The 27,515-nt window shown below is 37.9% G+C and overlaps 2 protein-coding genes across 8 annotated transcripts in view; one reads left to right on the top strand and one right to left on the bottom strand.

The window, feature by feature from the left end:
* The window catches only part of JAZF1 (JAZF zinc finger 1), a 356,585-nt gene extending 350,482 nt beyond the window's left edge, over positions 1-6,103 (top strand). The window contains exon 5 of the mRNA XM_030932576.1: positions 3,722-6,103. Within this exon, the coding sequence (XP_030788436.1) occupies positions 3,722-3,898 (177 nt within the window). The 3' untranslated portion in view covers positions 3,899-6,103. The remainder of the gene's footprint in view (positions 1-3,721) is intronic.
* A 1,135-nt stretch (positions 6,104-7,238) lies between these two features.
* TAX1BP1 (Tax1 binding protein 1) overlaps positions 7,239-27,515 on the bottom strand; it is an 86,653-nt gene continuing 66,376 nt past the window's right edge. For 3 of the 7 annotated variants that reach the window (XM_010388316.2, XM_010388320.2, XM_010388317.2), the window contains 4 exons: positions 15,832-16,003; positions 15,314-15,462; positions 8,954-9,036; positions 7,239-8,357 (listed from right to left, as the gene is read on the bottom strand). In XM_010388316.2, coding sequence (XP_010386618.2) covers positions 8,156-8,357; positions 8,954-9,036; positions 15,314-15,462; positions 15,832-16,003 — 606 coding nt within the window. In that variant the 3' untranslated portion in view covers positions 7,239-8,155. The remainder of the gene's footprint in view (positions 8,358-8,953; positions 9,037-15,313; positions 15,463-15,831; positions 16,004-27,515) is intronic. The other 4 variants (XM_010388318.2, XM_030932575.1, XM_010388321.2 and 1 more) reach the window with 2 other exon arrangements.

The raw sequence follows: 27,515 nt of genomic DNA, 5'->3' as shown, positions 1-27,515 counted from the left end.
GGGTGTCCACATTGCTGCAAGTGGTTTCACTTTTAACCCCCACCATTACCACTACTACCATCCCCAATTTGTTTTCTTACTCTTCTTCCTCATCAAATCCCCAAGCAACTTCATCTTCTCCATTGTGTACAACATCCAGGCCCCTGGGAAACTGACCATTGGGCTTATCTAGGTCAAGTGTCATGTTGCACACATGAAGGCCTGAGTACTGACAACAAAGATCCCATACAGGTAAGGACAGGATGGCCCAGCTTGGCATCTGGACTTTAGGCTTCATGATTTGATTTGGAGTAGACTTTTTAGAAAAGCCTCTAAATCGCCTGCTATTGACTGGCCTAATTCCATCAGAGGGGACAAGTAGTTCCTAATGGTAGAACCCCCCACCTAAGTCCTCCTTTCTACCTCCTACCTTCCCACTTTCTTCCCTTACTAGCTTGATGTCAGAGCATCATTGTAACTCACAGACAGTTTTCTCCAGACTATTATCCCAATCCTTCTTCCCAACTGGTAAGATTTTTCAAAGACCACCAGCTGGTTGTTGTAATTAACGAGTACCTAGCATGTTAGGAGACTACATGAGGAAATATGGACTATGGAATCGGACATCCCTGGGTTCCTATTCCAGTTCTGTCATTTACGAGCCATGTGATCTTGGCCAAGTCACTCACCTCCTCTAGGAGTCAGTTCTTTCATCCAGAACATGAGTATTAAATAAGGCCGTTGACATCAGGTGCCCAGTATGATAAGCTCTTAATAAATGTTAGCAACCTTCCTTGCCCTTTTACGCTTGGTTCCATTTTTTTCAAAGACCAAAGAATTTCAGCAATTTCAGCATTTCAGGTTTCCGGCCATTATTTTTTTTTTTTTCCTAATATTTTTGAAAGATCAAATTTGTTTCAGGACTGATGCAATAAGAAACTTCGGTGGATCTTTTCAGAGCTCCTCTGGTCTTGTAAAGAGAATGTTCCTGCGGCCTCTAACTGAATGGCTGGATGGAGGAAATGTCTTAACATGAGTCTTACTTGACCTTGTACTAACATTTGTGATAAGGGCAACCCACTGACACTTGTCAACATTTTTAATCACAGCAGCAAAGACAAAGGAGTGATGGCACAGCAGGTTCTTTGACCAACCCTGGAAATATCTTATGTTTCTAAATGTGCTTCCTGATTTTTCCATAAAGCTGATGTGTGTGTAGTGTTGGCTGTTTTCCTCACAGTCTCATGCCAGACACACAACATAATGTTTACATTCAAGCTGGGAACGGGCCACAGCACCTGCTGGAATCCCCTCAGCCCTGGCTTGTCCTTCTCTTGATGAACGACAGATCTGACTTCACGTTGGACTGGCTTCTCTGGTTTTAGCAATTTCTGGTCTTAAATCTTTTTTTTTTAGCCTAATTAGTTATAAAAGCCTCAGCCCTCAATGGAATGGCTAAGCCCTGACACCGTTAAGAGTTGCTCTGCCTTTCTGTTTCTTGGTTAATGCTTTTCTGTTTTTGGTTTCCTGTATTTTCTGACAAGGTTTGAATGGTTCTGGGGCACAGAGGTAGCTGGATTACTAATGATCTGTCCTGCGTCAAGTTCCCCATGAAAACAAGGACATGAAATGTTTTAGTAACCCTTCATCCGCGGAAAAGGACCCTGCTAGGTGCTCAATATTTGTTGAGCTATAAATGGGATATTACTAAGCAGGCAGGTGCGCATTTCTAGCATTTGTAACCCAGGACACTTTCTACCATATTAAAGTTGGAAGTCTTTTTCTAATGGCCGTAAAACTAATATTCATTCTCTTTCTGTCTCTCTCACACACACAATACATGGCTTAAAACAATTATCTTTTACAGTTCTCTGGGCTGCCTGGCTCAACAAGGTGGTTCTCACCTGGGGTCTCTCACGCAGTGGCTCTAAGGCACCAGCTGGGGCTAGAATCATCTGAAGGCTCACTTGGGCTCGATACACACGTTGGCCTCTTCACTTATGTGCCTGGGCCTCGGAGGGGATGGAACCGCCAGGGACTGGCAGGACATATCTACCCATCAAACATCTCAGTGGGTCTGATTCTGCCACTGCCACTACCCTTCCCTTTCCTGCCCCTGCAGGCTCTGAAACTCCCAACATGCCTCTTAACAAGACTGAAGAACTTATGTTTGAAAAGATTGATGCTGGAAGGACAAGGCTGAGGTACAGAAGGCCTGGAGCCAGGTGTTCAAAGCAGACTGTTTGTCCTGCTTCAAATCACTGGACAACTTTCAGACTCTGAGCCAACTGCTACTTGGCACTCCTGGGCTCAACAAAGTCCAGCAGAGTTCTCTTCCAAGGACTTTTTAAAAACATGAATGTGCATTGCACATCTCTAATGTAGTGGAATAACCACCAAACATTTATATTTAGTAGCAACCCTTCTTCCATACTAGTGAGGCATGAACTTGGGAAGTGCTGTTGTAACTTCATTTACTCACAGAGACTTACTGAGCATCTACAATGTGCCAGGCACTGTGCTAGATATTCATGAGACAACAGCAGGGAGCTGTTTTCTGGCAGCTCTTTAAAGGCATCCCATGAAGAGTGAGAACAGTATTGTGTTGGAATCCTTTAGCTGGGCAAGGGACTGGGCCTAGCAGGACTGGATTTAGGTAGTATTTTAGGAAACAGCTCACTCTCCTAAAATCTGTGCTTTTTGTTTTTAGGCTGTCTTCTGTGTTCCCTTACTCTCTAATCTGGCAATTGCTCACTTGGAAATTAAGACCTATGCTCAAATACCACACCTCTGCCATCCCTTCTTAAATCTTCCACCAGTTACTTACTACCCTTGAGCCTGTTTCCTCACCATTTAATTGGGATGAGGATTACTGGTTGTTAAAACTGTAGAGAGTGACTCTAAGAATGGAGTCTTACATAGAATGTGCTGGTGAGCTAGCAAAACCGATTAATAGAAATTCAGACAGCATTTTGATAACTTTAGTATCCAGATGCTAAGAAGTCCAATCTTAGTGACTAACATTATATAAATAACCTTAAATTTTTAAAGTTCATTGTAAGTTTGGAATGTAATACTTAAGGTAAGGCCCAGTCTGACCACAGGTGCTTATTAAACATATACAATTGTACAGTGGGGGCACGATTTGGGCAACAAGTAGCTCCCACAGTGGCATCAGAGATACTGGCTTAGGGCAGAGCAGAAAATTGACAGAAACTCTGGTTAAGACATGGTAGGGAACTGTTAACACAGTTGTCTAGAAGCAAGATGTAAATTGAGTTTTCAAATCAAAAATTTCTATACGTCAAACTTTGAGATGTGCCCTAATGTGTTTTTTTTTTCTTTAGAAAGATATTTTGTTGGTCATGCTGAGGACATTTGTATAGGATTGTTCACTGTTAACTTTATTTAGAGTGGAAAAGATTCAGAGGATTTTCTTTATACAGTCTAATAAGTCCTAAATGTATATTTTATATAAAATTGAAAGAAATCAGTAATTTCATTTTCAGAGTAATTGAGGCACATCTGAAATTTGGAGTCAGCTGTGTGTGTGGCCATCCGTACAGCCCATGATTGACACACCAGAATGTCCCTAAGGGTCCCAACTAGAGTCCTTGTAAAAGACTACACTCTAAACAGCTGCCATCCAGGAACTGCAGTCCAGACCCAAACTGAGGTTTCCCAAGTTTGACAGGCATTCTGTGAATCCGTCTAATAAGAAATATTTTCGTCTTCTCCACAGAATGTGAATGGCATAAAGTACCACGCTAAGAATGGTCACAGAACACAGATTCGTGTCCGCAAACCATTCAAATGTCGCTGTGGGAAGAGTTACAAGACAGCTCAGGGCCTGCGGCACCACACAATCAATTTCCATCCCCCGGTGTCAGCTGAGATCATCAGGAAGATGCAGCAATAACATGCTGGTCATAACTGTGCCAAGAAATCCTCACCAGCAGTTGCTGATTTTGAAAACAGCCACCTTTTTTCAGGGGAAGCATTCAGCAACCCTTTAAAGAAAAAGAATTAAATGCATGCTTTAAATTTTTTCTGTAATTTTGGAATGATGTATCTTTGTAGAGTTAATGATTTTGTACATTTGCACATGTAATCATCATACCCATTTTCATTACTTTGATATAAGGTGCTAAACAAAACAAGCTCTAGGTTCTTCAGCACATTTCCCCCAAAACAAAATAAAATTGAGGGCATGTTGCATATTGTAGAATTGTATTGCAGTGGTATCAACTGGGGGGAGGAGGGGCTGGCACTGAGATGTTTTTTCAAGATTGTAATGTGATTGAAGTTTTCAACACATCAACTCACATATGTTCAAAACCAAAATAATACCTTCATTATCAAACTGGTTACCATGCCTTACATAATGGAGTTAGTATTTGTGAGTAGAAAGACTTTAGGTAATGGAAATATAAATAAGAAAGAATGTTTAACATAATATGCTAAAAATATTTTCATATTTAAATAACATACATAAAAGGTGTGCTTTCTGTGTTTTATATTATCTTGCAAATCCTTTTGCCCTTTAAAAAGCTGAAAATCTTGCCATCTGACTTACTAGTCATTTTAGTGTTATAAATGGCATTTTGTACAAAATAGTCTATTCAGTTCATTCATTCATTTAATACACATTCATTGAGTGCCTGCTGGATACAAGGGATTCAATTTATGCCTATTGATATCTGCGGACCAAGATACCCACTTAGTGAAATACTTGTCCCTGAAATCTGTTAGGAAACACTTTGAAATACTTAAGTGCAAATTTTGTGTGTGTGAAATTTAGTTATATCTTCATCTTCAGATGAAGTTTTAAAGCACTTTGTAGTTCTCTATTGCCAACAATTTAATGTTTATGTGTTGCCAATTCTTGCAACCACTGCCCTACCAAACCTGTGGGTTGCAAATCAGAACTAAAATTCTAAGCACGTTTCAAAGAGGAACATTTTTGTTAAGACCCCTGTTGCCTCCTCTTCATGCTCATTTTTGACTTGTTTTTAAAAGGCACTTTTCTCATCACATTGTAGAGAGGTCTGCGTTCTCATTGGAAATGTCTGTTTAGCTTTATAAAACACTTTGCTGAAATATGAAAATGAGCCTTATTGACAATTAAGTGCTTCTTGCAGCAGGTGGTCAAAGAAAAGCGTGACTAATATGACCCGTTAGAGTAACCTACATCTGGACCATTCCCGAAGTTTTTTGTCACCGACAGTACCATCATGCCTTGAGTGTTCTTTTCTCCCAAGTGCTATTCCTTAAACACGAGAGTTTACCAGTTGCCTAATTATGCAATAAAAAATGCTTCAAGATAGCTAACTGCCCATAAACTCAAATAGCTTATTAAAAAGTTTCTTCCCATGTTCCCATTTGATGAAAAGTCTTACGTAACATAACTGGGAAGCAGGGGTCCCTCCTCAATTTTCAAACATTTTGAAAGGATGACAATTCTGTTAGCCAGATGAGTAAACCTCTATATTCATAAGTTCTGAATCTCTCATAATGAGGGATTTTAAAGTATTTATAAAGACACTGCCCTCTAAAAATTTCCTCAGATCTGAAGTATGGCCTTGGTCCTGCATATACAGTGTTATCCTATGTTTAAAAGGGTGATCCAGATATAAGACGCAACTAGGTGCATAAGAAGGCCCCACTTGGCTATTTCATATCTACCTACAATTGACCAAAAAAAATTTTTTAGGCCAGCAATTACTATTTAGCTTCGCTCCTTCTAGTGCAAGAAACTGCAGGCTGGATCAGTAGTTCAACAGCTAAACAGTCATAAAATAGTCATTGTGCATGTTACATTTCTTTCAATGATAAATTCCAATTTCTATTTACTTATTCATTGTGACAGTATTACTAAACAGGTAAGGATGGGAATATTTTGTTATACTGTGTATAGTGAATGTATTGTACTGTGTCTGTGAAAACTGTGCTTTAAATTATATTTTCATATGTTTTGTTGGGGACAGAGCACATTAAGTCTGAAAGCAACAGAGGTTTGTTTTAGAACTGAAGGCAATTTAATCAAAATTCCTGTCAAGAAAAGCTGCTTATAAATGTAAATGAAATCACATTGAAAATAAACTGCCTCTGACCCAAAAATAAATATGGCTCTTTATTTTCTGTAGTGTCCATTATGAAAAACCAGTATCAAGTTTACCATGGAAATTAATAAATATATCCATTCAGTTCCTCGTTCTAAGGCTGTTCAGCTGATGCACGTAGACTGTTTTCCCTTACATTTTTTTGCTTTGATTAGGCTGTATTACTTTTCTATCAATAACAAGCTTGGATTTAAACTATTTTAAAATAAGTTCTAGGCCAGTAAGATCAACAGTGTCTACTACTGTAATATTCAAAGGATACTTTTGGGTTAACATGGTCCATAATTATTAACTGCAACAAAAATGCCCCTATTGTTGAACATATTTTACCTAAGTATATTCTGCTTGTCATATAACCTGTCAGGAAGCTGAAACTTGGAGTCTCCAAAGCTATTGCTTCCTAGGACTGCTGTGTCCTAACAGCTGGCATACAAATGCCTAATACTGGTTTGCCCTAGACTCAAACTGGTTTTTTTTGTTGTTGTTTTGTTTTTTTTGAGAAGGAGTCTCGCTCTGTCGCCCAGGCTGGAGTGCAGTGGCACGATCTCGGCTCACTGCAATCTCTGCCTCCCGGGTTCACGCCATTCTCCTGCCTCAGCCTCCCGGGTAGCTGGGATTACAGGCGCCCGCCACCTCGCCCGGCTAGTTTTTGTATTTTTTTTAGTAGAGACGGGGTTTCACTGTGTTAGCCAGGATGGTCTCAATCTCCTGACCTCGTGATCTGCCCGTCTTGGCCTCCCAAAGTGCTGGGATTACAGGCTTGAGCCACCGCGCCCGGCCGACTCAAACTTTTTAAAGGATTCTAACAATATACAAACTCTGCTTCCACCAACAAATACAAGTGACATATGCTGCAGTTCACATATAGCAACCCAAAATGCCCCCAAGTCTAAATATTAGGTTAATATCTTCAATAGCTTAGTTTGCTCAGAACAAATGTAAACTATTTTGATAACTACAAAAGCGGCAAAATCAAAAGCTGGTACTTTAAATTATTCACATGCACATTATAAAAGGGAAAGGGAATACAGTTCAGAAGAATTTTAAAGGCCCAAACCAAAAAAAGATGTTCAAGATGCTAGACTAATGAAAAACTTTCACAAATAAATTTGACAACAATGAAATTATAGATCTTGGAAAATGTGTCCTCGTTCTTTAATGTTAGTGAGAGTTCTATACAGCAGAGACATAACTGAAGAAACACATTACTTTGATTTGGGTTTATGCATTGTACTTTTAATCACTGAGAATATTTCAAATTTATATTCTCATCAGGAAAATGTAAAAAAGATACTGATATATATTCTGTGATTTTATGCCACAAACACCCCTGTTATGAGATCATTTAATAGGAAAACAATGATATTGACATCTCTTGTTCCATTTTCCCATTAGATATATACATACAACTTCAAGATAGTTTAAAAATAATCATTCAGGTTATTCTAAAATTTTGTCATAAAATTAGCAAAATATGCCTTCTGTTAATTGCTAAAACCAACATTTCACATATAAAAAGCATGTGATCTCATTGTACATGCAGCTCCATTTCTGAAAATTAAAAACCTATCATTTCATGGGCTAAATTATAGAACTCTCTGTATTTGAAGAACTACTTCACAAGACTGTTATGATAAATGCTTTTTATTACATAATATTTAGTAGTCATGCTCAATCAACAAGGTCAACAGAAACTTGTGAATATTCTGCTAAATAATGTAGCACACTAATACACATTTTTCAGTGCAGTAACATTGCAATAATCCTTGTATCCTTTATTCAGACAATTCTGCAAACTAGGGAATAAATAAAGATAAGAACACACAAGAACTTTGTTTTAAAGCAAGTAAGATTAACAGATTAAAATTTATTGATAAACCAAAGACTGACCCTGATCCTAGTAACACCGAACTCAAAGTAGCTCCTGGTCAGAAAGTGCAATAGGGGGTACATGAAAGCATCACTCTATGGTCTCCTCAGTGCTCTATCTTAGGTGATTTTTTTTTTTTTTTTTTTTTTTTACCGCTAAACTGTCTTAACTCATAGTAAAATAACTAGTCAAAATTTAGAACATTCTGATCAAAATGGGTCTGCACATGCCTTTCAAACACCTGCTGGTCATAGTCAGGAGGGAACTGCTCGCTGCACATGGGGCACACCTTCCAGTGACTTTCCACATGTTCTTCAAATTTGCTCTGATCGTAGTTGGGAGGAAACATTAACTCACAGAGGGGGCACTTCTTGTGAACATCAAAGCTTAAAGAGAAAAACAAAAGAATTACATATTTCTAATAAATGTAGAACAGTAACTTGTCCGTATATGACAAGGTTCCATTTATCTAGTTAGCTGATATTCATACTAAACAACTTACCTTAAAAGTCTTTACTCCAGAAACCTTTCTCTGCTTCTAAATGCTTGCTGTAGACAATTGTGTAACCCATTTATAGAGCCTCTAAATTTAGTTTTACAATTAGATTAACAAAACCTTTTTTTCCCCTTAAAACCTCCGAAATCCAATCACAATTATGTGAAATTAGTACCAAGAATTCTTCCACGTTTAACAGAAAATGCCTTTTGTAAGACTGTAAGGATAAATACAACTCATAACTTCCCATCAGTGCATTTGGTTTAATAGCTAAAAGTTTGTATGGCACTGGTTCTCAAATGATTGCATGCATCAGAATCAGTCGGAGGACACGTTAAAACACAGATTGCTGGGCCTATGCCTGGTGTTTCTGGTTCAGCTAGGCCAGGCCCTACATATGTGCATTTCTAATGAGTTCCCAAGGACCACCTTTGAGAACCACTGGCCTAAATTAACCCAAATTCTACAAAGGAAAGAAAAATCTACCTGGAATCAAAGCAAAAGCCTGTCCCATGCCCACGTAAGTGTTGACTTGGAGGATCAGGAACAGTAGGCACATTCTCATCTTCCTAGGGGAAAAATAATTTTGGAAGTTTTAAGGAAAGTAAAACCAAATATAAATTCCTTAATTCAATCAAGCACATACTGACTGTATAAAAGAAGATTACACTTTAGGAAATTTTCTCTCTGTTATCATTTAATTAGACTTTCAAATAAACATGTTTGAAACTGCAGAGTATTTCACTATGGACTAACAGTGTGGTGTTCTTGAAATAAAAAGCAGTATTCAGAGGAATAGAGACATACCATTTACCATACCTGTATGTGTAAATGAAGCTGAGAACAGTAGACCTTTTCAAACCTATATACATAGGTAACTTTTACTGACTTTATCTTTCTGCAGACTGGGTGGCCAGTTTTTTGTTTTTTTTTTTTTTTTGAGATGGAGTCGTCACTGTGTCACCCAGGCTGGAGTGCAGTAGCACGATCTCTGCTCACTGCAACTCCTGCCTCCTGGGTTCAAGCAATTCTCATGCCTCAGCCTCCTGAGTAGCTGGGATTACAGGTGTGCACCACCATGCCCAGCTGATTTTTAGTAGAGACAGGGTTTCACCATGTTGGCCAGGCTGATCTCAAACTCCTGGCCTCAAGTGATCCGCCCTCCTCGGTCTCTCAAAGTGCCGGGATTTCAGGCATGAGCCACCACGCTCAGCCCTACTTTCAATATTGTCAGACTGCATTACTGTCTCAAATGTTCTCATTTAATAACTGTATGTTTAATTTACAAGAAAGACAGTCTCTTTGACAAGATACATCCATTGCATGATATACAGAAATTATAATGAAAAACTAATAGAGTATGTGTGAGTTTGTATATGTATATTCTCGGGAACACACAGCAGCAAATCCAACTGGATTAACACATGTTAAAACAAAGCAATGCACTCAACTACAAGCCTCAAAACTCTGCTGTAGAGGAACAAAATCCAAAATTAAATATTTCAGAGGTTGTCAAGTGAGACTTCTAAAAATGTGTGCATCTAGTTTTAATCAGAAAGAAAACACTGATTTGGATTCCCATGGCTGCATCCCAGCAGTCAGTTTTTAGATATCTGTACGTGCTACATCAACAGCCAAACACACAGGCTCATTTCACACTGAAACAAGGCACATCATCTAAATTGCCTATTTCCTTTTTATATCTCAACAGCTGTTAGTTGCTCCATGTCATGAACTAACAGCATATTCCCAAGTGTAGCCGGCACTGATGAAGTCTTTATGTTACTAGGTAGGCATGCTTGCCCCAGAGCTGCTATTAATGGGTCAGTTAAGTCTGTTATGGGAAGGAGCAGCAAAAAAGTATATATGGTGTGAAGTGCAAAGTGAACAAACAAAAGACAAAATGAGTATTTGTGGTACTTAACTATCCTTCTGACAATATTCCCCTCTTGAAAAGTAAAGGAAGAGGTAAAATACTTTTATCTATGAGTCCCATAGGATATAACTGAGCAAAAGGAAAACAGGACAGATAACCTAATGGGGGATTAAATTGGGAGATAAAACAGGAATACTTTATATACTTCAAAAATTCAATCAAGTAACTAAAATCCAGAGAGCTTCTTTTTTTTTTTTTTGAGACGGAGTCTCCCTCAGTTGCCCAGGCTGGAGTGCTATGGCGCGATCTCGGCTCACTGCAAGCTCCGCCTCCCGGGTTCACGCCATTCTCCTGCCTCAGCCTCCCAAGTAGCTGGGACTACAGGCATCCGCCGCCACGCCCAGCTAATTTTTTGCATTTTTTTTTTAAGTAGAGACGGGGTTTCACTGTGTTAGCCAGGATGGTCTCGATCTCCTGACCTCGTGATCCACCTGCCTCGGCCTCCCAAAGTGCTGGGATTACAGGCGTGAACCACCGCGCCCGGCACCAGATAGCTTTTAAGTCTGTAGATACAAAGAAGGAAGATGAGAAAGTAGCTGAATCTGCTGACAGTGAATTCTGATTCTGTGCCAGGTTACTCTAGCTCCCAGATTTAGGCGTCCCAGCAACCATCTCTGAAACACTGAGTATACTTAAATAACTACAAAACAGTGATAAGGAACAAAAGTTTCTCACTCATCTTTGAAAAACAAAAATCCAAAATTATGAAATGTTGAAGAAAATAATGGGAAAGATAAAACGGGGCAGGTCTTGATATTATATTTTTTAGAATTTTTAATTTAAGATAGAATACAATTTTCCAAAGGCCAAAAATGTAATGGAACCAAAAATCTCATAACCTTCTTTTCCTGTTTTATAATAGCTAACAGCCTACACCAATTTACTGCTTCCGTGAATCAGCTAACAGTAGAGTTTGTAGCTAAGGTTTCAGATTCAGACAACCTGTCAGACATGTTAACCCTGCTCGTTAAATACCTGGAGGGGAAAAAAAGTAGAAGTAATTTATACTTTCTAAGTCATGTATAATTTGGCAATGATAACTCGATTATTCTGTTATCTTCTACCACCTATTACCTAATAAAAGGGGAGAGGAGTTCAAGAGTATAATTCTACATGTTATAACGAGAAACAGTAAGTTCTCATGAAATAAAACATGAACCATCTACTCAGAACATAGACTGAAATCAGAGAGTATGCAGTAAGCACTCTAAGAAGCCAATACATATAATAAAGTCTCTCATGATATTGACAGGCAAAATGATAAGTGAAATCTTCACTTGAGAATACATTTTTTTTTTTTTTTTTTGAGATGGAGTCTCGCTCTGTTGCCCAGGCTGGAGTGCAGTGGCCGGATCTCAGCTCACTGCAAGCTCTGCCTCCCGGGTTCACGCCATTCTCCTGCCTCAGCCTCCCCAGTAGCTGGGACTACAGGCGCCCGCCGCCACTCCCGGCTAGTTTTTTTTGTTGTTGTTGTATTTTTTAGTAGAGACGGGGTTTCACCGTGTTAGCCAGGATGGTCTCGATCTCCTGACCTCGTGATCCGCCCGTCTTGGCCTCCCAAAGTGCTGGGATTACAGGCTTGAGCCACTGCGCCCAGCCGAGAATACATTTATTCTGTTTTACTCAACAAGCCTGGTTAGTTTCAGAGCCATAGTAGATTAAAAATACTTTAATTGGGAAATGAAGCTATTAGAAGCAGGCTGACTGGCAGTTTAAAAAAAAAAAAGCTATTGGGAAAAAGAGAAAAGCAAGACAAGAACTCGAAATATCCGATGTTAGGCATTTCACTATTGGTAACAGATCACACAGCCTTACTATGCATCTTAAAAGAATATGACACCATGTAACATTGATTTTTTAAATAAACCTTAATCATCAAGGTTATATTAAATGAAAGCCAGAGAATCATGTATTCTGTTTTAGAAATATTTCTACCTCAAATTATTAAATTATCAGTTTCAGCACTGAAACTTACAAACCCAAAGGGTTTAACAGCACATTTTAAAATATCACCACCTAGTATTTTAGCTAAACTACTAAAATAATCTTGTAAGCAAATTTTATTGAGAATACCGTACTGAAATGTATTTATGAACAATTCCAAATTTTAAGAAAACTTTTCAGAAAACTTTTATTAATATTACTTTAATCCATTTAAAGATCTAAACGGCCGGGCGCGGTGGCTCAAGCCTGTAATCCCAGCACTTTGGGAGGCCGAGACGGGCGGATCACGAGGTCAGGAGATCGAGACCATCCTGGCTAACACGGTGAAACCCCGTCTCTACTAAAAAAATACAAAAATCTAGCCGGGCGAGGTGGCGGGTGCCTGTAGTCCCTGCTACTGGGGAGGCTGAGGCAGGAGAATGGCGTAAACCTGGGAGGCGGAGCTTGCAGTGAGCTGAGATCCGGCCACCGCACTCCAGCCCGGGCGACAGAGCGAGACTCCGTCTCAAAAAAAAAAAAAAAAAAAAGATGGTACAAAAGCAATACACATTCAGTACGTTCCTCAACTTATGATAGAGTTATGTTCCAATGAACCCACTGTAAGCTGAAAATATCCTTCAAGTCGAAAACACATATTCAACTTATGATGGGTTTATCAGGATGTAACACCATTGTAAGTTGAGGAGCATGTGGATTTGTCATATACCACGTAAACAACTACAATCGCTGGAGACGGCTCACAGATTCAACTTTGAATAGTGCTACCCATTCCTTTCAATGTCATCTTATCTTTGAGATGCTGGTGTTGGCAGCTGCTGTGATATAAAGTAAGTGCCACATTGTGAAAATCAATGAGAAACAGGAAATGAAGGTGGCTTGTCCAATCTGATTCTAAGGCTTGAGGAGTTGTATAGTGGCCAATAGTCACACACATCCCATTAGTAACTACTTATTTAGGAATGAAATAAACACATTAATTTTCTTTCAATTTACGTGTAGTTTTTTTTTTTTTTAATAGTCACTAAATTTGTTAGAAGACAAATACTTAACTGTCAGTAAGTCCTTACTTAACATCATAGAGCAATTCTTTGGAACTGCAACTTTAAACGAAAGGACTTACAGCAGGTTGAAAGAAATAACATCATTTATTTTGTCGGTTCATTATAACGCTGATGAGGGAAAAAACTAGTTTTGTTATACACATTTGGTTTAAAGTCACAATTTCCAGTAACTTATATATGACATTAAGTGAGGACTTACTGTATTTCTTTTGGCGTAGGGGTTACTGTGAAAAAAACATTACTGACATGCTAAGGGTGCCATGAACTAAGAAAGTAGGAAAACCTCTGGTTTAGTCCATTTGACAGGGAGCTAAGACCACAGCTTTTATAGCCAATCTCATGAGGTTCAATCCTGTCTCTACCTACAGCAGCTATGTGATTTGGGGCAAGCTAATCTGTCTCTCAGTTTCCTCCATTATAAAGTTGTGACAGGACTGCTATAAAGAACTGCTATGAAGAACCAATAAGTGACTCTATCTAAAGAGCTCAGCATTAATGGCAAAGAGGGGTATAGAAATGTTTGCTGCTGTCATAATTATGATGTTAAAGTTAGGTAAATGGGAGCCACAAAAGGTTTTTGATCTGACAACTGACCACAGTTTCTGGTGCAGAAGAGAGGAGACATGGCAGGTCTAGGCACCAGGGTAGGCTGAAAGAGTAGGTAGGTCACCTCAACCCTGACTCAAAAGTGCTGGGGCCTGTGGCTATTAATCACTCCCAGGACAGAGAAACAGAAAGAAAGAACAAGTCAATTCAAATTTGCTTTCCATATTCTTACTAAACTTACTTACTAAAACACTTCATTTGCAAGTTATTTTTTATTGTTGTAATGACAATAATTTTTTTTAATTCTGAATACACATAATTACTTTCTAATGTGAAAAATCTTCTGACTGCAAAATAAAGTTACTCAAGGTGTGCATATTAAAAGTCCTCCATCTCATTACCAAATCTAAGCATGTCAGCAAATGAGCACAAGACTCTAACACTGCTTCTCATGGGTTTGCAGGAGGGCAAAGCACACAGATCAGAAAGAACATTCTGCTAATTAAACTGAAGCAGATGACTACAGAAGAGAAAGTCTTGTCACATGTAACATCTGTGCCAAGAATGATCAGATTAAATATGCAAAATGTGAGGTAAAGGTGTGAAAAAGCAGTAAGATGATACTCTAGACCTTAAATAGGCTACAAAAGTTCTGACAGTTTTCCTAATTATTCCCAGTAATGGACATAAGAGGCCAAAAGGCAGGAGGGAGAAATACATTTTTCTCCATTATGGGTGTTGAGCACTAGGGCTAAAATCATGCCTGTCTGAACACTGATCAGTTTCTGCAAAGGTTAATAGCAATTAAATGCAGCAAACTAGATTAAATAAGAAACAGGTCATGATACCACTGTACTTGCAAAGAGCACGATAAAGCATTTCTTTTAAATTCATCTTAATGCACAGGAAATCCAAAAAGAGCTTCTATGAAGAAAAGAAACTATTATCCAAAAAGAGCTGCTGTAAGAAAACATAATATTGCCATTAACACTTTGCTGCTTCAAGCCTGGTACATCTATAATCAAAAGAAGATAGTAAGTTACTTAGTGATGTTTAAGATTAAACTATCTGATAACTACAATATTCTGAGATTAGTCCCTAAACTTAATCTTTTACTTTAGTATATAACTCCTAAAGTGTAAGTCTGAAGCACACTGGTGGATTTTTTTCTAATTTAAATACAAGCAGGTTTTTCCAAAAATCAAGTAGGCAACTGTGTGCAGGCACAAGTACACACTTTCCTTCCACACACACACATGCACACACAAAGATACACATATGCACACACACCCTTAACTCTCTATATAAGCTAAAAAAATAAAAAAGGGACAGGCTCACACAATGAAAATTCAAAATTACTTTGCTATCCTCAGGGTCCTCTAAGCCATCAGGTCGACTAAGGTTTCGAGCAGGCTGGCTGCAGACAACATTGTCTTCCAGTCCCCAAGCGGGGACTCTCACAGGTGGCCTTTGTATTTCATCTGGGTAAAAAGCACCATCTGCTCCATCTGCAATAAAATTTTTGGAAGGGTACAGTGAAACCGGTTACTAAAATTAACATCTGTATGTATAGATATGATGAACAGTATATAAAGAACCACTTTGGTACATGAAAAAAATAGATGTTTTTATTTTTAACCCAGGTGATTTTTTAAATTGTGAGCTATATGTAATAAGCAAATAAACTACTCATCTCATGGTGCATCACTTATAGATGAGGCCAGTTACAGTGTTAAATAATAAAACTGCTAATTATACAAATAAAATAATGTTTGTATTGGAGTTGATTACACCAGCAGTTTGCTAATCCATGAAAATATAAACCATAAAAAACTCTCCAGATGCAGCTAACCCCAAACCAAAAATACTGTAATAACCTCTTGTTTCCTGAGATGCATAAGGATTACCATATTGCAGAACTGGTTGTGCATTTGATAGTGTGAGAACATAACCATTTTGCTCTGAGCATGTGTTGAGACATTGAGGACTCTGGAAATTCTGACCTTCCATTTTCCTTTCTGCTTGATTTTCTAGACTCCTTTTAAGTTCCTAAAATTAACAAAAACAAAGATGAATAAGCAAAGCAATAAAATATTTCATAAGTACAGCAGTATTAAACATTTAGTCAAAATATAACAATAAAATTATTTCCTATTATGAAGTTGGAATGCAGTTGGAAATACAGTTAGAAAAGCTGGCTCTCAACTTCTCATAAATGTATCCTCCACATATAACAAAATCAGAAAGCAGGATAAAGCCAATGTATTTTCAAATTTATTTGTGCCAACAAAAGTATATCATTCTCACTGAGTTAATTTGGGGTAAACTGTGAATCTCTTACAACTTAGCTATGAATAAAAATTCTTTTTTTTTTTTTTTTTGAGACACAGTTTTGCCCAGGCTGAGGTGCAATGGTGTAATCTTGGCTCACTCCAACCTCTGCCTCCTGGGTTCAAGCGATTCTCCTGCCTCAGCCTCCTGAGTAGCTGGGATTACAGGTGCGCACTATCATGCCTGGCTAATTTTTGTATTTTCAGTAGAGACGGGGTTTCACCATGTTGGTCAGGCTGGTCTTGAACTCCTGACCTCGTGATCCACCCACTTCGGCCTCCCAAAGTGCTGGGATTACAGGCATGAGCCATCATGCCTGGCCAAAAAGTCTCCTTAAAAAAAGAAAAATGTGAATTCTATCATTTAAGTTTTTTTTTTTTATAAAAGTGTGTCCTGTATAAACTCTTTCAAAATACAAAGAAACATTTCCTAACTTGTTTTACAGAGCCAGTATTATTCTGATACCAAAAACAAGGATTTCACAAAAAAAACTAGAGACCTTATCCCTCATAAATATTGATGCAAAAGCCTTAGCTTATAGCAAGTCAAACCCAATATTAAAAAATAAAACATGATCAAATGGGCTTTATCACAAAAAAAAGTCACTTCAGCATCCAAAAACCAAATGCAGTTCAACATCCAAAAACCAATAAATGTAATTTACCTTTTAATAAAGGAGAAAAAGAAATATGATCATTTCAATTGATGCAAAAGAAATATTTTACAAAATCCAAGTCATGATTTTTTTTAAATCTCAGAAACTAAAGAATAAGGAACCTTTTTAACCTCGTAAAAGGCACCCTAAAAAAACCTACTGTGACCCTTAATGGTGAAAAACTAAATGATTCTACTGAAGATCATAATGAGATCCAATAATAATAAGGCAATGATGTCTGCTCTCAACACTTCCATTCAAAATAGCCAGTGGATCAACGCAAAATTAAGGTAGATTGGAAAGGAAGAAGTAAAGCAATCTTTATTCACAATGGTATGAGGATGAATATGAAATATCCCAAAAAATCTATAAAAACTAGGAAAATGGCCGGGCACAGTGGCTCATGCCTGTAATCCCAGCACTCTGGGAGCCCAAGGCAGGTGGATCATAAGGTTAGGAGATCGAGACCATCCTGGCTAACACGGTAAAATCCCGTCTCTACTAAAAATACAAAAAAATTAGCCAACCGTGGTGGCACACGCCTGTAGTCCCAGCTACTCAGGAGGCTGAGGCAGGAAGAATTGCTTGAACCTGGGAGGTAGAGGTTACAGTGAGCCAAGATCACGCCATTGCACTCCAGCCTAGGTGACAGAGTGAGACTCCATCTCAAAAAAAAACTAGGGTTTTTTTTTTGTAAAATGAGCGTAAATAATTTAGTCAGGTTGCGGTATACAAGATCAATATGTAAAATCAATTGTATTTCTACATACAACAAATAATTGGAAAATGATATTTTTAGTAATTCTACTTAGAGTAAAATCAATAAATAAAATGTTTAGTAATAAATATACAAAAGATGTGCAAAGCCTATACACTAAACAAAATAATGCATTAAAAAGAGCATAAACAAATGGAGACATATAACATGTTCATGGACTAGAAAACTTAGTATTTTTACACTATTAATTCCCCCCAAATTAACTATAGTTACAATGCAATGCCTATAAAATCCCAGTAGGCTTTTGTACACATTGACAAAATAATTCTAAAATGTACACAGAAATACAAAGGTCCTGTAATAGCCCATAAGTAAACAGCAGAACAGGCTGGACATGGTGGCTTATGCTTGTAACTCCAGGGCTACTGAGAAATAGGAGATATATTTAGAACAAGACAGGCATTCAAAAGATATCCTTCAACTCTTGCCATAACTGAAAACCCCAGAGATGCTACTGTAGTCATTCAAGACTGGCATGTGACTACAGAAAAAAAAGAAAGGTTAAATCCAAGAAACATTTCAAACATGATTCAAAAGAAAGAAAAAAAAAAAGGGCCAGGTGCGGTGGCTCATGCCTGTAATCCTAGCACTTTAGGAGGCCGAGGTGGGTGGATCATGAGGTGTTATTTCTTTCAACCTGCTGTAAGTCCTTTCACTTAAAGTTGCAGTTTCTAACAACTGCCCTATGATGTTAAGTAAGGACTTACTTACTGACTGTTAAGTATTTGTCTTCTAACAAATTTAGTGACCATTAAAAAAAAAACTACACATGAATTGAAAAAAAAGTATTGTGTTTATTTCATTCCTAAATAAGTAGTTACTAATGGGATGTGTGTGACTATTGGCCACTGTACAATCCCTCAGGCCTTAGAATCAGATTGGACAAGCCACCTTCATTTCCTGTTTCTCAATGATTTTCACAATGTGGCACTTGGGAGGCCGAAGCAGGAGGATTGCCTGTTTGAGACAAGCCTGGACAACATAGTGAGACCCTATCTCAATAAAACATTTTACAATGGCCAGGCACAGTGGCTCATGCCTGTAATCCCAGTACTTGGGTGGCTGTGGGTGGATCACTTGAGCCCAGCCTGGGCAACATGGCAAAACCCTTACTCTACGTGAAATACAAAAATTAGCTTGGTGTGATGGCATGTGCCTATAGTCTGAGCTACTCAGAAACCTGAGGTGGGAGGATCACCTGAGTCTGGGAGGTCAAGGCTGCAGTGAGCCATGATGGCGCCACTGCACTACAGCCTGGGTGACAGAGTAAGACCCTGTCTCAGGAAAAAAAAAGAAAAGAAAACAAGAAAAACATTAGCCAGGTACAGTGGCACATGCCTGTAGTCCAGCTATTTCAGAGGCTGAGGCAGGAGGATCACTTGAGCTCAAGAGGTCGAGGCTGCAGTGAACCATGATCAAGCCACTCACTTCAGCCTGGAAGACGGGGGGAGACGCCGTCTTTAAGGGGAAAAAAAAAAAAGAAAAGGGAGAACAAAGCTGGGGGACTTATGCAACCTGATTTCAAGATGTATTATAAAGCTACAGTAAACAAGACAGTAGAGTATTGGCATAAGAAAATAGATAAGGAGTTGGCAATCTTTTTCTGCAAAGGGCCAAACAGTAGATATTTTCACCTTTGTGGGCCACACAGTCTCCGTTGCAACTACTGAAATCTGTCTCTGCAGTTGCAGTCATAGATGATACCTACACGAATGGGCATGGCCATGTGCTAATAAAGTTTTATTTATATAAAGCCAGATTTAGCACATAGGCCTTAGTTTTCTGACCCTTGGTAAAAATCAATAAAATAGAAGATAGATTCTGAAAGTAAACCCATACTTATAGAGTATTTTCAACATTTAAAATACCTCAAGATGTAGAGGAAATTCTATGGAGGAAAAGGATGGTCTTTTCAACATGATGTTTCAAAACTGGGTATTTATAAACAAAATAAACTTTGACTACATATCATATCATATAAAAAATAAATAGATCAAAAATCTAAAGTAAGAGAGCTAAAACTACAAACCTTTTGGAAGAAAAAATAGAGTATCTTCATAACTTTGATTTAGGCAAAAATTTAAGATAGGACGAACAGCATGAATCATTAAGACAAATACTGATAAATTGGACTACCTCAAAATTCAGGGCTTTTGCTCTTCAAAAGATAATGTTGTAAAAAAAAGAAAAAACAAACCACAGACTGGAAGAAAACAACATCAAAATATCTGACAAAGGAATTATATCTGGGATATATAAAGAACTGTCGCAACCAAAGATGACAGACAGCACAATAAAAAAATAGATTTGAACAGAAACTTCACAAAGGAATATGTACAAATGGCCTGTAAGCACATGAAAAGATGCTCAGCATCACTAGTTACCAGGGAAATTAAAACTAAAATCCACAACGAGGTAACACTAATACACCCAGTAGGATGACTAAAATTAAAGACTGACAAAAATACCAAGTGCTGGTGAGGATATGGAGCAGCTGGAATGCTCATACACTGCCAGTGGGAATACAAAATGGTACAGCCACTTTGGAAAACAATTCGGCTGTTTCATTAAACACATACACTTACCATATAAGCCCGCAATTCCACTCCTAGGTATCTACCCAAGAAAAACGAAAACATATGTCCACAAAAAGACTTGTGTAAGAATGTTCATAGCAGTATTATTTGTAATAGCAAAATATCAGAAATAATTTAAATATCCATCAGTTGGTAAGAGGATTAATGTCTATCAACTAATGAATGGATAAATTCTGTATTATTGCAATTACATGAAATGCTGGAAGCCATAAAACAACAGCGACAGAAAGCAGACCAGAGGTTTTCTAGGACGGGGGGTAGCGGGAGGGGATGACTGCAAATGAGCAAGATGGTACTTTGTGCAGTAATGGAAATGTTACACTGCTTGGGTGAAATGGTAGTTACAGAACTACATGCATTTGCCAAAAGTCATCAAACTGTATTTAAATGAACAGATTCTATTACATGTAAACTGCACCTTAACAGAGCTGTTAAAAAAAAAAAAAAAAAAAGGCAACCAGAGGCCTTATTAACAAAGGATATAAGAATGAAAAATTTAGTCTGGAAAGTTTAGCTGCTTTTGCTGCTTTTCATTTCTTGGGGGTAGAGATGAGACTCTAAGTTAACACATTTTTACCTATATAAATGATCCAAAAAATGGACTAAGTAACCTTAAAATGAAAGTCATCATCAAGAGCAAAACTGGCAAACATTAAGAAAAATGCAAGTCAACTTAGGTTTGGTAAGAGATGGAGGAATTAAACGTTCTTTCTAAGCAAGTCCATTCATAAATACATGTCCATGTATCAACTCTGCCAGGTACTGTGTAAAACTGTGAGGTTAAGATGGCATTCCTGCCTTTCAATCACTCATTATTTTATTGTAAAAATAGGACTTGTGAAATTTTAAGCAAAAAAAGAAAATACTCATTCAAGATACCTAGCACACCATTGATTACATAACAGGTAGCGTACTAGGAACTAGAGATACAAAGATTAACTGGAAATGGATTTTGCCTGCAAGGAATTCAGTCTAATAAAAGGTACAACTCTAGATAAATAATTAACAACTAATTGTGATAAGTGGACTAGTATAGAGATGAAGGTAAAATGCAACGTATCAAAATGGAAACACTGTATACTAGGAAGAGACTATAGAGAAGAGCCATTTGAGATGGATCCTCAGGAATTTTCACCAAGCAGATGAAAAGCATTATAGACATAAAGTAAATAAAAGGATACAGAAGAGATGAGAAAGAATAACATATTCAGGCTTGGTAAATGAATAATATGACTAGAGCAAAGGATACATATTAAGAGTAACAGGAGCCAGGAATGGTGGCTCACACCCATATTCCCAGCACTTTGGGAGGGAAGATCACCTGAGCCCAGGAGTTGGAGAGCAACAGAGCAAGGCAAGACCCTATCTCAGGTAGGAGATATAGCTGAAAAGACAAGTTGGAGGTCAGATGTGTCAAATCTGTCATACAATTTACTACAATGGACCTTCAGGTTTCTGAACAATAACAACAGGTAAAAATGGTCCTTGGTAAGGTTAATCTAGCAAAACAATAATGGGCATACGCAAACAAGAAGCAAATTAGTAGGAAGGCAGCACAGCATGGTAGACTGGAATCAGGCTGACCTAGATTTGATCATCAGATCAGCACTAATAACCCTAAGGAATTTATCTTTTCTTTTGAGACGGAGTCTCGCTGTCACCCAGGCTGGAGTACAGTGGCCCGATCTCAGCTCACTGTAAGCTCCGCCTCCCGGGTTCACGCCATTCTCCTGCCTCAGCCTCCCGAGCAGCTGGGACTACAGGCGCCGGCCACCACGCCCAGCTAGTTTTTGTATTTTTTAGTAGAGACGGGGTTTCACCATGTTAGCCAGGATGGTCTCGATCTCGTGACCTCGTGATCCGCCCGTCTCGGCCTCCCAAAGTGCTGGGATTACAGGAATTTATCTTTTCTAAGCCTTACAGGGCTATTGAGAAATAGGAGATACATTTAGAACAAGACAGGCATTCAAAAGATATCCTTCATCTCTTGCCATGACTAAAAACCCCAGAGATGCTACTGTAGTCATTCAAGACTGGCATGTGACTGTAGAAAAAAAAGAAAGGTTAAATCCAAGAAATATTTCAAACACGATTCAAAAGAAATCGTGCAGTGGCTCACGCCTGTAATCCCAGCACTCTGGGAGGCCGATGCGGGCAGATCATGAGGTCAGGAGATCAAGACCATACTGGCTAACACGGTGAAACCTTGTCTCTACTAAAAAAATACAAAAAATTAGCCCGGCATGATGGCACACACCTGTAGTCCCAGCTACCCAGGAGGCTGAGGCAGGAGAATCGCTTGAACCCAGGAGGCAGAGGTTGCAGTGAGCCAAGATCGTTCCACTGCACTCCAGTCTGGGTGATAGAGCAAGATTCTCCGTCTCAACAAAAAAAAAAAAAAAAAAAAAAAAAAACCAAAAAGGCACAAAAGTAGTTAGAGATAATAAAATACTTCCAAATCTTCCATTTGTTTTGAATTACATTTGTTGTTGCCTTACGCAAAAAGAAGTAGAGTTTAAATTCTTCCGTAAGCAAATAACATACTACTGAAATACAGTCAAGGGTTTCATCAAAAGATTTATGCTGCATTGGTACAGTCAAGCAACTTTATAGAGAGTTCCAACCTAATAGGGAGTTTAATCTAATATGCCTACTCTACCATCAAAGATACAATAAATCCCTTGCAAATAGAATTCAGGGTAAGAATAGGATTGGTGACAAGTAGCTTTGATTCCTCATGGGGGAGAGAGAATGCATGAACATGGACAAGATAGTTAAGGTTAGGTTCTTTTGCAAATCAGAAGACTGAACTCCCCCCTCCAAAACATAATACCTGGACTTAGAGAAGGTTCTTAAACTTGCATTCATTCACAACGCCCCTCAAAGGGTCCATGTTTAGAATTCAGGAGGTCCATGAACTTACATGGGCAAAAACATTGTATCTATTCACTGACTTCTAACTAAAATTTAGGATTTTCTTCCATTAGGAATGTAGGCCAAAGAACACAATAATGGTTGTAGTGCCTGCAACTTGGCCACCTACAGAAATCAAATAGATTTGTTTCATATTACATTTGTTGCAGTCATCTCAAAATAGCCTTGATATTCATCACCACTTCAAAATCATGGTCATTATCGGACATGCTGCTAAATCTTCCATTTGTTTCTAATTACTTTTGTTGTAGCCATCTCAAAATAGCCTTTCTATTCATCACCGCTTCAAAATTATAGTCATTATTAGACATGCTATTAAATCTTATTTAACATTTAAAAGAACACGCACATAGTCTACTATCACATATATCACAAATTTGTCTTAATATTTTGATAACCATAATAATGCGTTTCCTTTGTGATTCTACACATTTTGCTGTACTCATTCTAAATCATTTTCTGAAAACAGACTTCGTCAAAATATCAAAGGGTACTAGAGACAAAAATGGTCAAGAATCCCTGGGGGATCTCTCCTACTGACAAGGGCATGGAAAACATGAGTGTAGCTATCTTAACTGAGCAAAACAATATTAACTGCTGACTCATAATTTTCCTAAAAGAGAAAGCCACCACAGTTTAAGAAACAGATTTTGTCAGAAGTAGTCATCTCTTACTGTTCCAGCTCCCAGGAATAAGTCTGTTTAGCTGGTTGCCTTTGCCAGGGTGCCTAAATACTTTTTTTCTTCAGTACCCAAAATGGCTCACAGTGACCCCAGTTTTACAAATTATTTGACAAGTTAAGGATGTTTCTGATATTCCCAACTGGTAAACAGGAGAAATAATATATTCCTCTTCTCTGCCATTACGGGGATGCTCTGAGAATAAAGGAGCACGGAGAGTACACCATGGGACAACTAAATATGTAAATGTTACACTCTCCACCCCACCCGCCAAAAAATGAAACAAATGTTGAACTCTAGTTAGATGTGCTTTTCACAGTGTTATGGGTTAGCAATTCTGAAACTATTTTCTGTGTATTCAACACTTGAGTAAATATATCAAGGAAACTGAGACCAGGTTCCTAGTCTAATTAGAAAAGGAAGTTATATTATGGAAAGAGAGAAAACTAGAATTTATGCTGTAGTTTTAGACTACAATTGGAGGTATAAGTATTTACTCATGGGTTTTGTGTGTGTGTGTGTGTGTGTGTGTGTGTGTGTGTGTGTGTGTGTGCGTGTGTGTGTGTGTGTTGCTATTTTTTAATATAAAGAGAGGGGGTGAAACGTATTTTCTAGCTGTCTGCTAAGGACTATGAATCAATGAGGGCACACCTACAGCCCAGATCTTGGTTTCTAAACTACATTCACCAGCAAATGGAATGGGGCTCCTCGGACAAAAGACTGATTCCAGGCTGGGGCAGGAAAATAACAAGATGAGCCTGGAACATCTTTCTGCACCAGAAAGTAATAAGTGCTCAAAGAATAATGAAAGACATAATAAAAAGCCACAGGAGCTAGTTTGCAGGGGCCCTTATTAGTTAAATATGATACAAACTGAGTATCAAAATGATTATAAAAATAGACTGTAACCCACTGAATAAAACAGGAATCCACGAGTCTACAATGATAAAAATCAATGAATAAATAAACAAATTAGGGGGAAAGAAAAGATAGCTCTTTCTTACAGAAAAATTCTAATCAATATAGAAGGAATGATGGAGTTAAAAGATCATTAATAGATATTAAAATACCAGGTGAAAGTTTGATAAAGAATAAGATATTTACATGGTCTCAAAGTATCTCCCTACAAATTATTTATTAATTACAAAGGGAAAACATTAATTTTACATCAGTAAAACCTGGTGGACAATACCTTAACCAAATAACGAAAGATCACCAGTATTGAGAAGGATATTTAAATTCTGTAGTATTCCTGGCAAAATTCATAACCTAAGTTTCATCATGATGAAATATTAAACCAAAATTAATATTATATTAAATAACTGGCCCATATTTTTCAAAAATGTCAAGGTTAAGAAAGGCTATAAAGTTGTTCCAGATAAAGGAAAACTAAACACATGACAACTAAATGCAATGTATGATCATGGATTAGATCAGGGAAGAAAAGAATATTAACAATAAACAAAGTACTAAGGATACAATTTTAATATGTATTGTAGGTTAGATGATAATACTGTGTCAGTGTTAAACTTCCTAAATCTGTTAACTGTAACATGGCTGAAAGAACATCCTTGTACTGAGGATACAATATGCAGGGACTCTTATGTCTTCACCTCCAGTTACTGTCAAATGGTGGGGAAAGAATATATATGAGGGTTCACTATACTATTTTTTCAACTTGAGTTTGAAATTACATAAAAATTAAAAGCTACAAAAAGTTCAAGAGCCCCACATTCAAAAACAATAACCAGTTACTACATACAATGAAAGAGAAAATCCCATTTTCAAAAGGAAAAACAAAAATACTTAGGAATAAACTTTAAGAAGAATTCTTCTAAACCCATAGGAAGAAAATTACTTAAAATTCCCGAAAGACACAAAACAGATTTGAACGACACATCCCATATTGCCTATTCTTTATTAAAAAGTAGAAATATCACCAAGATGTTAGTTATCCCTAAATTAATGTATATACTTAATGCAATATCAATAAAAATACCAACAATCATTTCTAGAGCTAGAAAAGTTGGTATTAAAATTGATACGGAAAACTAACCCTTCAAGAGAAAAAAGCTAGAAAACACTGAAAACAAAGAGTTATGAGAAAGGACTAACCCAACCAAATATTAAAATAGACTACAAAGTTCTTACAATTAAAACATCATGGTACTACCATATGAGCAGACAGATCAATGGAACAGTACTCAAAGTACAGAAAGAGACCCAACTGCACATGGAAATCTATTATACAGTAAATTTAGTATCTCAAATCACTGACACAAAACCGGCATTTTGATAAATGGATTGAGATAACTAGACAGCAATTTAGAAGGAGATAAACTGAGATTCATTCCTTCTGTGATATCTAGGAATAAATTCTAAATGGATAAGAAATTTTAATGTTAAAAAAAAAAAAACTGAAACTGGCTGGGCATGGTGGCTCACACCTGTAATCCCAGCACTTTGGGAGGCTGAGGTAGGTGGATCACCTGAGATCAGGAGTTTGAGACCAGCCTGGCCAACATGGCAAAACCCCGTCTCTAGTAATAAAATACAAAAATTAGACACAGGTGTGGTGGCGGGAGCCTGTAATCCCAGCTACTCAGGAGGCTGAGACAGGAGAATCGCTTGAACCCCAAGAGGCAGAGGTTGTAGTGAGCTGAGCTCACGCCACTGTACTGTTGCCTGGGCAACAGAGCAAGACTCCATCTCAAAAAAAAAAAAAACTGAAACTGTTTCAGTATTAGAATAAAACACAAGTGAACTCCTCTATAGTCTGGGTGTAGAGAATGCTTTCCGTGGAAAATAAAAATTCAAATGCAACCCATCAGTGGTTTTCAAAGTTGAGCATAAATCAGAAACACTTGGAGGGTTTTTGTCAAACACATATTTTGGGGCATCATCTCCAGAGCTGCTGATTCAGCAGGGTCGGAACAGGGCCCAAGAATATGCATTTTGTTGTTGTTGTTGATACAGAGTCTCATTCTGTTGTCCAGGCTGGAGTGCAGTGGCACGATGTCAGCTCACTGCAGCCTCTGCCTCCGGGTTCAAGCAATTCTCTTGCCTCAGCCCCCCAAGTAGCTGGGATTACAGGCGTGAGCCACCATGCCTGGCTAATTTTTGCATTTTTAATAGATTTTATTAAAACAATTTTAATAAAATTAAAAATTTTAATTTTGCATTTTTAATAGGTTTCACCATGTTGGCCAGGCTGGTCTCGAGTTCCCAACCTCGGGTGATCCACAAGCCTCAGCCTCCCAAAGTGCTGAGATTATAGGCATAAGCCACAGCACCCGGCAAAGAATATGGATTTCTAACAAGTTTCCAGATGGTGCTGACACTGCTGGTCAAGGCAGTACCACACTTTACACAAAAATAAAGAACATTTACATGGTAAAAGTAAGCATAGTGAGCATTGTCAAAAGTCAAATAAACTGAGAGAAAATCCTTACTACGTATATATCACAGATAAAGGGCTAATATCTCTTAACAGGTGAAAAAATATATATATATAACAAGGTAAGTAAAACAAACCAAACATCAGAGAATGAGCCAAAGAACTCACAAAAAAGATACGATGTTTAGC

Source organism: Rhinopithecus roxellana, chromosome 6, assembly GCF_007565055.1.
Source record: "Rhinopithecus roxellana isolate Shanxi Qingling chromosome 6, ASM756505v1, whole genome shotgun sequence".
Lineage (NCBI taxonomy): Eukaryota > Metazoa > Chordata > Mammalia > Primates > Cercopithecidae > Rhinopithecus > Rhinopithecus roxellana.
This window is presented reverse-complemented; position numbering and strand designations above follow the sequence as displayed.